At 42.6% G+C, this 14,761-nt stretch overlaps 1 protein-coding gene across 1 annotated transcript in view; it reads right to left on the bottom strand.

Moving 5' to 3' along the window:
• The window catches only part of CPAMD8 (C3 and PZP like alpha-2-macroglobulin domain containing 8), a 61,926-nt gene that overhangs the window by 8,102 nt on the left and 39,063 nt on the right, over positions 1-14,761 (bottom strand). The window contains exons 32-39 of the mRNA XM_066566254.1: positions 14,075-14,211; positions 13,592-13,747; positions 13,152-13,214; positions 11,594-11,826; positions 8,170-8,257; positions 1,873-1,947; positions 1,142-1,247; positions 947-1,057 (exon numbers count right to left, since the gene is read on the bottom strand). Of these exons, the coding sequence (XP_066422351.1) occupies positions 947-1,057; positions 1,142-1,247; positions 1,873-1,947; positions 8,170-8,257; positions 11,594-11,826; positions 13,152-13,214; positions 13,592-13,747; positions 14,075-14,211 (969 nt within the window). The remainder of the gene's footprint in view (positions 1-946; positions 1,058-1,141; positions 1,248-1,872; positions 1,948-8,169; positions 8,258-11,593; positions 11,827-13,151; positions 13,215-13,591; positions 13,748-14,074; positions 14,212-14,761) is intronic.

Below are 14,761 nucleotides of genomic sequence, written 5' to 3'. Positions count from 1 at the left end.
AAATTGTTCAACCTTTCTACAGTTAATTGTGGAACTCCACTGCAAAATACTGGAGAGAAAGAAAACCAAATTGCATGGTAAGAAATATTAGAGAGAAAGAAAATCAAACTGCATGGTGAGGATTTTTTACCTCCTCATTTACTGACACATCTCCCCATGTGCAGCTTCTTCCAGAATTAGACATTTTATTTTGCCTCTGAAGCAAATCACAGTCACTTAGGTGCCTGAAGAGCACCACTGCTCTGTTTGTCCTGACTTTAACACTGCAACCCCCAAACCTTTGTGAAACTTCCACTAACACAGGGAGGGAAACACAACATTTGTCTAAATATAATTTATAATATTATATAATATGATATAATTTTAAATATTTCTATAAAAATATAATATAAAATTATATTATTTTATTATATTTATTTATATTATTTTTATTATTATTTTATATATTATTATTTTATATTTTTATTATTATTTTTCTATATTTTTATATTATTTTATTATTTATATTATTTTATTTTATTTATCACTAACAGAATGAAACACATTTGTCTAAATATAATTTATAATATTATATATTAATATATAATTTTATATAATTATATATAAATATAATATTAAAATGATATAATTTCATTAGGCTAATAGAGAGGGAAACAATATTTGTCTAAATTTAATTTATAATATTATATAAGATATAATTTTATATATTTATATATAAATATAATATAAAATTGATATTTTTTATTATACTAACACAGAGAGGGAAACACATTTGTCTAAATATAATTTATCATATTATACATATTATATAATAATATATAATTTTATATATTTATATATAAATATAATAGAAACATATTATAACTCAGAATATAAACATTCTGAGTTCAGAACAGTTGTGGGTCCCATTTTCCCTATAGATCTGTGTGGTTTTGGGGTAACTCACCAACCCACTGGCTGGCTGAGCTTTCCACCTCGTTGCAGGTTGGGCCATCACAGAGCTCCCTGGCCAGGGGGCTGTTCTCACTCACGTTGTAGAAACGAGTGGCTTCAAAAGCTGCAGCAAGGAGGAGAAATCACAGATGAGCCTCCTGCCTGGAGATCTGGTGGCAGCAGGGATCAGAGGGGAACAGGCACAAACCTGGCTCGTAGTAATCGTACACTTTGATGGGAACTGGGGCTGTTTTCCCAACTATGTGCTCTCTGAAAGCTTGGAACTTCACACAGGTCATGCACTGGCTGGGAATCTGTGAGAATTAGGGTAAAACACTCAAAAACTCCACTTGGAGTGAAGAGAAATGAACACAGCATCTGTTGGCCTCAAATGCCAAGCACAAAGACACCTCCAATACTCCAAGTTCAGGGACAGAGATAATGAATAAAAACCAAACAGGGTGAACTAAAGCAGGATGCTTTGCTGACCTTTAAAACTCATGTTTGCCACAGAGCCATGGCAGACACTCCAGCTGTGCTCCCTGTCTTGCCCACAACCACCAGACAATTTCCTGCTGCTGACCAAGCCAAGAGAGATCTCACCTTCCACGCTTAGGTCTGTGCTGGGAGATCTAAATTATTCTGCATTTAGCACTGCTAGTTGGACTTGAAAATCAGATTATTTCAAGGGAAAATTTTAAGTGATATCCATCCAAAACCACTCCATGGGCTGAAGGGAATCACCTGCCTCTGTTATACTTTGGTTTCCAAGCAAAACCAGAACCTCACCTGCAGGAAAAGAAGTTCAAGCAAAAACCACTTAAAGCTGCAGGGTGATCCTCACCCCTGAGGGACCCCCAACACCCTGCCTGTGCCTCATCCCCTGCTCATTTGCCTCTCATTAAAATCCAACATAATTATAAGAAACAAAGCCATTACCTCATCAAAATAAAAGAGGACTTTTCTTCCATCCACTTCATATCTTTTTAACCCAATTTGCTTGTTCATCAATAACTGGGGCGAAAAAAAAAATTAGAATTGTCATTTTTAGTTTAATCTCCTTTTGTAGAAAACAGGTAGAAATGAGAGAAGTAGTAAGATTTCAGGCTGCTTAGAAAACTCATCAGACACTAAACCCCAGGGGTTTCTTCTGTTGGAAAAGGGTGTTTCCATAAGAGAGGGAAAATGCAAAGGGATTGAAATTGCTGTCATGTGGCAGAAAGGGAAAAGCCAACTGTGTGTCCCTGCCTGTGTCCTGCTGAGGAATTCTTGCAAGAGAGGGAAAATGCAAAGGGATTGAAGTTACTTCTGAGTCCTGCTGAGGAATTCTCGCAAGAGAGGGAAAATGCAAAGAGATTGAAGTTACTTCTGAGTCCTGCTGAGGAATTCTCGCAAGAGAGGGAAAATGCAAAGGGATTGAAGTTACTTCTGAGTCCTGATGAGGAATTCTTGCAAGGTGCATCAGCTGAGGGCTCTTGGACTCTGCTGCTGCCTCATTCATGATCTCATCCAGCAGCTCCCAGATTGTTTTCAGTGCCAAGGCTCCAGCAAGACCCCAGAGACCCCAAACCACTCAATGAAGTCTCTTATTTATTGACACCCCTCAGACCACCAGGGAATCTCCCTGGGTATCGAAGGTCCCCTCCTCCCAGCAGCTGAAAAATCCAAAACATTCTCCTGCCAGGAAAATTAATCCTCCCATTTGAAAAGAGCAGCCATTTGAAAGAGCCCCAGGCACCCTCCTTTGACAAATGGGGTCAGGCCCGGCCTCTGCTCCTCAGCTTCTCTCCCTTCCAGGCCCAGGGATTTGGAATTTGGGGTTTGCACTGTACTAGGCAGGCCCACACACCCACTTTTTATATTTTTATCTTTTCATCTGCACACTATCTAAGGGCACTTCCCACATCTCCAAACCTTCATTTTCAATTTTCCAGAAGTTCCTCCTATGATTTCTGCCCTTGGAACATCTCAACACTGTGACTGTCCTCCCTGATCAAGCATTATTATTTTGATAATTTGTATTTAGAATGCATCTGGCACGTGGAAAATACCTAATACTGAAGCTGGGGAGGATGAGGGTTTGTGGAAAAGAACTTTTGTGTTTTAATCAAAGTTTGGAGAGCCAAGATAGGGCCAGAGCACTCTATTCTATAATTCTATTCTCTAAACTGTCCCATTACTTCAACCTCTGTCAGACAACCCCATTTTTAAACATATTCTTGTGGGGGTATTTTGTGAGTCTTTGTTTGTTTGTTTGGGTTTTTGTTTTTGTGGGTTTGAGGGGGGTTTGGTTTTGCTTTTGTTTTTTGGTGTTTTTGTTTGTTTTTATTTTGGTTTTAATGTTCTTAAGTTACCTTGAGATCATAGGCTAAAATGTCTGCGGAAATGGGAACAAATCATTTTAAATATTATTATTTTCATAATTATTATTTTCATAATTCTTACCAATAAATTTAATAATTATTATATATAATAATGTAATATTAGTATATATTATTATATCTAAAGTTACTTTGAGATTGCAAGCTAAAATCTCTGCAGAAATGGGAACAAATAATTATAATTATTATTATTTTCATAATTCTTATGAATAAATTTAATAATTATTATATATATTAATGTAATATTAATATACATTAGTATATGTATATCTTAAGTTACTTTGAGATGGCAGACTAAAATCTCTGTGGAAATGGGAACAAATAATTATAATAATTATTATATATAATATACAATATATATGATATATTATATATATTATAGTAATTGTAATAATAATTACTACTAACAAATATTAAAATAATAATAATAATAATAATAATTACTACAATTATGATTTAGAATGACACAAAACAAGCAGCACTGCTTCTTTCTGAACACTGAAATTTGCCCAAACCTGCCACTAGCAGAATGCTCCTGCTTGTAACCCCTGCTCCCCAGCTTCCTGCTCCTCCTGTAACAAGCCAAGCACCGTCTCTTTAAGCCCCCCACAATATGAAAAAGGCCAATTTAATTTGTCCTTATAATTTTAGGGCCCTGCTGGTGGCTGTTATTCCTCAGCAGTCCATGGCTGCAGACAGGACTTTTATGAGGGCCTGGAGACGCCGGCGCCACCGGGAACTGCTGGGCTCAGCTAAAAGTGCATTTTTCTGGTGGGGTTTGATCTATCCCAGCCCAGGGTGACCTCCTGACCCTGTCGACATCCAGCATTATTAGGAGGATTTGTGGTGGGCTGTGCACAGAGCCCTCATTAAGCACAGCTGCCCTGGGGCTGCACGTGGGGCTGCTCCAGGCCTGGGTTGAGGGAAAAATCACAAAATGCCAAAAAAAAGCCAGAAAATGTTGATTTACAGCCCAGCCCCTCCACAGCAGGGCAGGGAAAAGGCAGCAGGGGCAAAGGTGGGACTTGGCTCTGCTCAAGGTGGGGTCCAAAAGACATCAGTGGGTGAATTTCGTGTTGGGCCCTTGTTTGGGAGCCATGAAGAAATCACAGGATGGGTTGGGTGGGAAGGGACCTTAAAACTCATCCAGAGCCACCCCTGCCATGGCAGGGACACCTCCCACTGTCCCAGGTGCTCCAAGCCCTGTCCAGCCTGGCCTTGGGCACTGCCAGGGATGCAGGGGCAGCCCCAGCTGCTCTGGGAATTCCATCCCAGCCCCTGCCCACCCTCCCAGGGAACAATTCCTTCCAAATATCCCACAAAAATCTCCCCTTTCCCAGTGGGAGCCATTCCTTGTGTCCTGTCCCTGCAGGCCTTGTCCCCAGTCCCTCTGCAGCTCTCCTGGAGCCCCTTCAGGCCCCACAAGGGGCTCTGAGGTTCCCCTGGAGCTTTCTCCTCTCCTGCAATTCCTGGAGGGAGCAATTCCTGCCCAATATCCCATCTAAATAGGATTTTTTCCCATCTAAATGGAATTTTTGCCCATCTAAATTCCACTTTGGCAGTGGGAGCCATTCCCTTGTCCTGTCCCTCCAGGCCTTGTCCCCAGTCCCTCTCCAGCTCTCCTGGAGCCCCTTCAGGCCCTGCAAGAGTTCTGAGGTTCCCCTGGAGCCTTCTCCTCTCCAGGTGAGCACCTCAGCTGTGCCAGGGAACAATTCCTGCCCAATATTCCATCCAAATGGGATTTTTTTCCCATCTAAATAGGATTTTTTTCTCCATCTAAATGTCACTTTCCCAGTGGGAGCCATTCCCTGTGTCCTGTCCCTCCATGCCTTGTCCCCAGTCCCTCTCCTGGAGCCCATTTAGGGCCCTGCCAGGGGCTCTGAGATCTCCCTGGAGCCTTCTCCTCTCCTGCCAGGGAACAATTCCTGCCCAAAATCCCATCTAAATACGACTTTTTCCCATCTAAATGGGATTTATTCCCATCTAAATGTCACTTTTCCAGCAGGAAGCCATTCCCTGTGTCCTGTCCCTCCAATTCTTGTCCCCAGTTCCTCTCAGGCCCTGCAAGGGGCTCTCAGGTTCTTCTGGCAGAGCTGGATCAGGTGGGGCTGTATCTGCATTTTGGGCTTGTATCTACAGGTATGCCTGGGCTTTGTCACCACATTTCATTTTTAGAGATGCAAAAGGGTTTAAATGCAATAAAACCCCAAGGAATTCAGGTCTTCAAGGGGAACAGTCCCTCTTGAAGATGCAAAATTCTTCCCAATTTAGGAAAATCTCCTGCTTTCCAAAGGAAGCAATCCTGGTTCAGCAGCAGAGCCTCCTGGGCTCACACACACACTTATGACAGGGAATTTTTGGTTTTGAGACCCTGGCACAGGGTGGCCAGAGCAGCTGTGGCTGCCCCTGGATCTCTGGCAGTGCCCAAGGCCAGGCTGGACAGGAAAAGGGGGGGAAAATGGGGGGAGAAATGGGGGGGAGAATGGGGGGGAAATGGGGGTAAAAGGGGGGAAAAAGGGGGGGAAAAAGGGGAAGAAAAATGAGGGACAAAGGGGAAGAAAAAAGGAAAAAATAAATAAAAAGAAGAAAAAAAAAAAGGAGTACAGGAATATATTCCTTGAGAACTTTCCTGTTCTCCTGCAGTGAAAACCCTTCACGCTCTTTCTTTTGACCCTTTCCCTCTGCTCACAGAACATTCCATAGGTTTAACACCATGAAGATATCCTGTTGTTCTCCTCCTGGGACATTTGGAGCTCTCTCTGGTTCTAATCCATATTTTTTCTGCTGTTATTTACATGAATGACTGTGCAAGACACTTTATTTGACAGCCCTACACATGCCCATCACTCCAGCACCTTCAGCAGAGGGGAAAAGAGGAACCAAACCCACTGCAGGCTCCTCACCTAAATTTTCCTATTTTTTTTTCCCCGTGGGGTTGCTGGAGAACTCCTGCTCCCACCTGAACATTCAGTTGGTTGCATGAGAGAGAATATCAGACCCACAGGCAAATAAAATCTGACTCATTTTACATGCTTGGGTTTGAAAAGAGATTTCTCCACATGCAGCTTGTGAACGGATATAAATAACTGCAGTTTTTCTCTTTATAGGAATAATTCCATATCTGATCCCCTGTCCTGAAAGGATGCAATTGCTTCTCAGGCATTAATACAAAAATTTCTGAGGCTTCAGGGACATCTGACAGCGGCTTCTGACATGGATTGTAAACCCCTCCAGAGGGCTTTTTCCTCCAAGAAAATGCAATGGTGTTTTAATTATAAATCAGCCATATCAAGGGAAATCCTAGAGAAGATAAAGCAATGTGAACTCCTCCTTGAATTAGGAGATCAAATTAAACTTCACAATGATTCTACTTAAAAATTCTTTCCTGAGATCCCTTCTCTTCCCAATATAATGAGATAAAATTATTAACAGAAGAGGTTCTTTAGAAGCAAAATATTTTTACCAGCTCTCAAGGATGCAAAAGTTTTACACCTCTTCAGTTTCAATTATAAATCAGCCAAATTAAGGGAAATCCTAGAGAAGATAAAGCAATGTGCACTCCTCTTTGAATTATGATATCAAATTCAATTTCCCAACGATTCTACTTTAAAATTCATTCCTCAGATCCCTTCCCAATATAAAGTTATTAACAGAAGAGGTCATTTAGAAGCAAAATTTTTTTTTACCAGCTCTCAAGGATGCAAAAATTTTGCACCTCTTCAGTTAAACAGTCCTTAAAAAAAATAAATCTTTGCAGCACAAGAACCCCAGCAGTGAATGCAACGTTCCACAAAATGTAATGAGTTGCAATGAATGGAATACTCCCACAAATATAGAGCAAAGCTCAAGATTTCAGTTCATCTGCCCTGAAGGGCTGGCTGGGCACGAGGCACATTCTGTCCACCTCAGCTTGGCTGCAAGAAACACCATGTTCTCCCAGAGAGAAGGGGAAAAAATAAATAATAAAAAGGGCAAAAAATTCCAAGACACAGAGCCTCCAAAGAAATGGGATCCAGATGTTGGAGATAACACAGCTCACTAAGCAGCCATAAACAGCTCCTGTTAGAGCACATTTGCACCTCAGCTTTTCCAAGGGCTCTCAGTTAATTACTGTGCACTGGCTCAGGAAAACCTTGGCTGGGCCAGGCTGGGTTTGCTCAGCCTGCTCTGAATGCCTGTTCCCTCATTTCAGAGAGATTTTTTGACAAGTGGAATCTCTTCCTCCCCTTTCTCAATGTTAATTGCATCTTTTCAGCAGTGCTCTGACACTCAATGGCCTCCTCCTGCCCCTCAGAGGGAACCCCTCCCAGGCAGAGATCCACATCTCAACCCTGCACCCTCATCCCATTGATCCCATCCCATCCCATGGATCCTACTGATCCCATCCCATCCCACTGATCCTATCCCCATGGATCCCACCCCATGGATCCTATCCTATTCTATTGATCCCATCCCATAGATCCCATCCCATCCCATTGATCCCATCCTATGGATCCTATCCCATTCTATTGATCCCATCCCATCCCATAGATCTTATCCCATTCTATTGATCCCATCCCATTGATCTCATCCCATCCCACTGATCCCATCCCATTGATCCCATCCTATCTTATTGATCCCATCCCATCCCACAGATCCCACTGATCCCATCCCACCCCATTGATTGCATCCCACTCATCCCATCCCATGAATCCCATCCCATTGATCCCAATCCCATCCCATTGATTCTATCCCATCCCACTGATCCCATCCCATTCCATCCCATCCCATCCCATTGATCCCATCCCACTGATCCCATCCCATGGATCCCAATCCCATCCCATTGATCCCATCCCATTCCAATTCCATCCCTTACCTGCTCCAGGCTCTCAATATCTGCCCGAAACCCCGAGAACAAAGGCACTTCCAGCACAGCCATGTTTGAGGATCCAGAGTGCAGCCATCTTCCCATGGGAACAAAAACAGAGAAAATGGGAACAAACTCAAGATCCATGGACAACTCAGAATGGAGAAACCAACTCCAGAAGAAGGAAAAAAAAATAACATATTAAAAGGCTCTCCTTGTTGAAGTGCTTGGGAAAAGCCACAAGCCACAAGTTGGTTTTTAAAAATCCTCTTTTCTGCTTTTATTTAACAAATGATACTCAGCTCAGAGGAGGTGGGAGATGTCCTGGAACACAGAGGCAGAAAATCAGAGGGATGCAGTCACTTGTGGGGCTGATTGCTTTCTTTTTCAATTAATCACTGAGAAAATGCACTTGGGAAAAGGAAATAAACCCTTGGAGCAGGAGAAACTTCTGTTCCACCCTGAGAGGAGGGCTGTGGATGGACTGTGGTGGGAAAGGGATGCTAATCCCTGACACCAGGCAAGGTCATTCAGTCCTGGGCTTCCATAAATGCCTGTTTCACCCCTGGCAATGAGAAAAGGACTTTTGCTAATGAGTCAGTAAAGTGCTGTTAAATCACTGCCTGTATCATCCTCTAGAGTATAACTGAAAACTCAGAAAAAAATCTCTGAAATTGAGTTGTTATAAATGTGCACAAAACCCCACACAAGAAAGGCGTGGTGAGAAGGGCTGTTGGGGCAAAATCTCAATTTTTGCAGCATGGCAGAGGAGGGTCCATCCTTAGGCAGCTCCTGGAATTCCAGAACAAGGCGGGGGCTCCTTTTCTCTGTGCTGCCAGCAGCTCCCAGCCCTCCCTCCTTGGCAGCTCACCTGTTTGCTGTGCCCTACCTGGGCTGGGCCCAGCAGGGAAATGGGGGGAAACTGAGGGGAGAATGGGGAAAGCTCTGAGAAAACACAATCCCACGGCTTCCAGCACCAGATTTGCCAGCTCTGAGCTGGCTCCTCTCTCTGGAGCCCCCTCAGCTCAGGGGTTGGGGTGCCACACCCCAGCCCAAGGCTCACAGTAGCATGAGGTGGCTCTGGGTGAGGCACTCAGGGCTCCCAGAGCCATTAAACCTCCTCAATTCCCATCTGACTCCATGCTCCTCCCGAAAATGGGAACAAAAACTTGCAAGAGCATGCAAAGTGTACTCAAACAGAGCCACACTCCCAAATAAATCATCCAGGATCCCTCAATTCCCATCTAACTCCATGTTCCTGTTGGTAATGGACATCAAAAGATGCAAGAGCATGCAAAGTGTACTCAAACAGATCCACAGTCCCAAATAAATCATCCAGGATCCCTCTGCCTGCATCTCCCCAGCCTCTGTTACACATCACAGCTCTCTGTTTTCCACCCTGGGCTCTCCCTAACCCTTCAGCAGTGCCCCAGGGATGTCACTGGCCATGACAACACTTCCTCACATCCTGAGAACACCCCCAGCTCCAAAACAGCTCAGTTGTCATCCTCAGCTGCACTCCTCTCTTCACACTGCCCCAGCAAGATGATGATGATGGAGCTGAGAGCATCATTACAGGAAGAAGGGGAGGAAAGGAAGATTTCATTTGCTTTTGTTTCCTTTCCAAGCAATCCATCTCCCTGCACTGGGCTTCTTCTCAAATTTCTGCCTCAGCTGCAGCAATTCCCAGGACAGGAGTTTCAGAGCTATCAGCAGAGAGGTTGTGCTGATGCAGGGCAGCCTCCTCAGCATCTGACACCACTGTGGAATTTCATCCTCTCCCCAAAACAGGCTGAGGGCTCGGGCAGGGGGAGAAGAGGTTGGCACAGTGACATTGTGACACTTGGGGGCAGTGCTTGTGCCACAACACATCCCCAAGGACCAGGGGCAAGTTTGGGCCAAGAAAAACAAATCCCAGCTTTTCCTGGGGCCCTGCAGCTCTGCAGTCTCTGTGTGCCCTTGTCTCTGCAGGAAGGAAGCGACAGAAGCTGATAGGGGAGCCAGAGTTTCCCATTAAGCTCTGATAAAGGCAGCCACAATTTTCCATTTCCATCTGAGGCACTCTCTGGAGTTCTCTTGTTGCAGAGAAGCAGCACCTGCCCTGCTCCTGGTCACAAACATGAAATTAGTTCTGAATAATAAAGTCAAGTCAGTAATATTTGTAAAACTATTGACACAATTAAGATATTAGTTAACCAGTTGAATTTACCTTCCTCTTCGAGAGTTTTAAGAAAATAGTCCAGAACCTTTTCTTTTCACCCTTACACAAAGAAACCACATCACATCTGTAATTTGGAATGACTCTGTGGTGAAAATAATCCAGAACTTTTTCTTTTCATCCTTATACAAAGAAATCACATCACATTTGTCATTTCCAGGGTTTGGAGAGGCAATAATGAAACTCAGTGATAACATAAGAAGGCATTGTCCCTTCTTGACCAGGAGGTGAAAGATGATTCCTAAAGGCCAACCAGGTCTTAGATCTGTGTGAGCTGATTCAGTCCTCAGCATCAGCTCTTTGCCCTCATTGCTAACACAGCCCCTGACAATTTTGGGGCTGTAAGCATTAGTCCAGTTCTCCAGATCATCTCTTCTTCGTGGTCTGGCTCAGTGGTACTCTGGCATTGATTAAAAAATTGTGCCAAAGATTGACAGACAACACTATATATGTGTAAAGATATATACACTATATATATATATATATTTACAAACTATATTATGTATATATGTATGAATATTATATATTATATATATTTTTATAGATTTTAGATACTTATTATTATTTATGATAAACATATATTAAATATCTAAATATTATATGTATATATTAACTATTTATATAAAGAGGAGGGCAATAGTAAATTTCTGCCCTTTTTTTTTTTCTTTTGAGAAAAAAGAAAATTGTTTCTGTAAGAACTATGGATTTCTAATAATAAAGGACTTTTCATGCCTTCTGATGATGGAGTTTCTGTATCACCTTTTCTGTGTCTGATATGCCTTTGGTGACAATACACACACCAAGACCAGCAAACCAAGAGCTCAGTGAGGAGCAGGACTGGCATTTCCTACCTGGTGCAGGTCTCCAGGATATATACACTATATATAATATAGATATTTACAAACTATATTATGTATATATAAATATAATATATTATATATATTATATATTTATATATATTTATTATTATTTATTTTTAATATTTGTATAAAGAGGAGGGCAATAGTAAATTTCTGCCCTTTTTTTTTTCTTTTGAGGAGAAAGAAAATTATTTCTGTAAGAACTGTGGATTTCTAAAAATAAAGGACTTTTCATGCCTTCTGATGATGGAGTCCGTGTATCACCTTTGTCTGTCCCCGATACCCCTTCGGTGACAATGCACACCAAGACCAGCAAACCAAACATTCTGTGGGGGGCAGGACTGGCCTTTCCTACCTGGTGCAGGTCTCCAGGATGACTTTGTACTCCCGGTGGTCCTGGTCTGAGGCCGGGTCCTCGTCGTCCCCCAGGGCCCTGTCCCTGTGCAGGGCTCCGGGGCGGCGCTCGGCGCCCGAGCGCAGCGGGGCCGGGGCTGGCAGGGGCTGCTCTGCCTTGGGCTCCTTCAGGTTCACCAGCAGCTGGAAGGCTGGCTTGGCTATGGGATCAGGCACATTGTAAGTGACATCAATCTGCAGTGGGAAGAGGGGAAATAAAAACTAATCAGGGTGGGTTATTACAGCTCCAATGTAGTCTGTCACAGACATCTTCTATGGAAAATCCTTTCCTCGGGATTTTTTTCTCCTGAGAAGCTGAGAGGCCTCAGGAACAGAATGTAAACATTGATTATCTGCTGCTGTGGAATGCAACAGGTGCATCTGGGATTGGCCTCATGTGGTTGTTTCTAATTAATGGCCAATCACAGCCCAGCTGGCTCAGACTCTGTCAGAGACACAAGCCTTTGTTATCATTCCTTCTTTTTCTATTCTTAGCCAGCCTTCTGATGAAATCCTTTCTTCTATTCTTTTAGTATAGTTTTAATATATATCATAAAATAATAAATCAAGCCTTCTGAAACATGGAGTCAGATCCTCATCTCTTCCCTCATCCAAGAACCCCTGTGAACACGGTCACAGTAATCCAATGTAATGTTGACACAAAAAAGTGTCCACAAACATCCAGCAGACACAAGAGCTCCTCAGAGGGGGAGGCAACAGAGGCTTTACCACATGTGGTAATCACATATCCTCTGAGCACAGACAGACATGGTTCTCTCCCAGGATTTTCCTGGGAAGCTGTGAGAAAGTTCAGAGAAGAGAATGAGAAACAATTCATGTCTCCATTTGCTGCACCTGTTGTTGTGCACATGTGTTATGGAGATTGTTTACCAAAAGGTGATTTCTTAATTGGACACTGGATGGTGTTTGGATTGATTGACCAATTAAGTTAAAACTGTATCAGTCTATAAAGGTTATGAGTTTCTTAATAGTATAATATAGTATAATATAGTATAATATAGTATAATATAGTATAATATAGTATAGTTTAGTAAAGCAATTGATCAGGTGATTTCTTAACTGGACACTGGATGATGTTTGGATTGATTGACCAATTAAGTTAAAACTATATCAGACAGTCTGTAAAGGTTATGAGTTTCTTAATAGTATAGTATAATATAGTATAGCTTAATAAAGCAATTGATCAGCCTTCTGCAATCATGGAGTCAATGCTAATTATTGGAGCCATGGAGTCAATGATAATTATTCCCCACTCAGGGGGGATTGTTGCTACAATAACACACAGTTCTATCTCTATCTAAGCTCTACCAGAGCTTACATAGACATCTCCACATTCACTTCCAAATTAAAGCAACACCAAGAGTCATAGAATTATTTTGAGAGAAATTCCAAGTGTAAGTCCTTCCTCACAGCAAAGTGGGATTAGAAAAGCAGCAATCAGGCTGTGAGGTTAGAGATCATCTGCTGCCATGCCTTCTCCAGCCCCATGACAAACTTACCTGCATCAGACAGCAGCCTTCACCCTTGGCACTCACAAACAGCCCTGTTGGAATACTGGGGATCTGGGGAGAATGCACAAGACAAGACATGGTGCTCAGAATGGAAATGAATATTAAATTTAGCTCTGTTCTGTACAAAATACCTTTATAAAGGACATTGCAGAAGGGAAGTGAGCATGGCTTAGTCTCTTCACCACCTGCACTTACAATGGCAGAGACAAACAGCAGCACAAAATCAACATCAGGCATTGGTTATGGTGAAAAATGCCTTTAATTAGGAATGCTGCCTCCTTCCCAGCAGAATCCAGCCACAAACCCACAGAAAGTCCCACAGGTCTCAGTGCTTCACTTCTGCTTTTACCATCACTGATCCAAGTCCTCATTCAGAACCCAGCTCACATGGATTGCTTTAAAAACCCTGCCTGCCCAAAACCACCTACCACTGCAGTCTGAAGGACTTTTTTATTCATCTTGTTAAGCTCAAAGGTCTCCTGGTAGTCCAGGTTTGTAGAAGCCAAGGAAATGGTCAGGTTGACTCCTCCAACATAAGAAAGGATGGCATATTCAGCCAGAGCCTGCAGGGCCACACAGGTGTCCTGGGGGCCAGAAGAGGGAGAAATCAGAATAGTGAAGAATTCAGGAGCACAGCAAACTTCCAAACAGCTCCAGCTGGCACAATCTCCCTTATTAATTCATATAGCAAAAGAAACATCAGATTTCGCTCACTTTTCCTATCAAAGGCACCTGTGAGGACAAACTCTGGGTTCCTTTCAAACTACCAGCCTGAGGAGAAAGCAGTAAAGAGCCGTGGAAAGTTTTTCTTCTTAGCAGAACACAAATAATTTCTGTCAGGAAGATGGAAACTCCACATTCCTGGATCAATTGCCAATGCATGCACCCCAGCTTTTCCAGAGGCTGCCCACCTGAGTAGATGAGAATCCTCCCAGTGCATTCCTCTGCTGTGAGAGCCACTTGACCACAGGGAGTGCAGAGGCCACATCTCCCAGGAGTGTGTAGGTCAGAAGGGCATAAGATGTCATTTCCACCTCTGCAGAAACAACTGAAAGAGGTGTGAATTTAAAAAAAAAAAATAAAAATACCACATAGATGTGAGAATCCAGGTCTAGAGATAGTTCTATGAATATTGATTAACTGAAAAATAATTCTAAAAAGCTAAGAGTCTGTAGAAGCAAACACAGGAAAAGGAAAGTTAAAATGTCTGCACCCCAGGTGCTTCACCTGCCTAAAATATCTCTGCTTCCAACAAAAGCCTCCCTTCAGGCAATAGATAGCCAAGAATAAAGATATTTACACAATAAACTCCTTTCTCTTGACTGTATCCCACAAGTAATTCCTCTCCCACTCCAGTTCTACTCTGCTGCTGCCCTCACTGTTGTCCTGCCCTAGAGATTTTCATACAATATCCAGCCAGATCCCTCTTGAGCACTGCTGCACCTACATGATATCCAAAAGGTCAATGGCTTTAAGTGGCTTGAAAATTACAGCATCATTCAGTTTCTGTGGCTTTGACAGCCAAAGTGTAGAAAAATCAGCTGAAGAGTCAGTGCTACAATCCTTACGTTCATTTGAAAACACAAAGACAAATAGTT

The sequence above is a fragment of the Molothrus aeneus genome, chromosome 27, assembly GCF_037042795.1.
Source record: "Molothrus aeneus isolate 106 chromosome 27, BPBGC_Maene_1.0, whole genome shotgun sequence".
Taxonomy (NCBI): domain Eukaryota; kingdom Metazoa; phylum Chordata; class Aves; order Passeriformes; family Icteridae; genus Molothrus; species Molothrus aeneus.
Note: the sequence above shows the minus strand (reverse complement) of the source record. Positions and strands in the feature narration are given on the sequence as shown.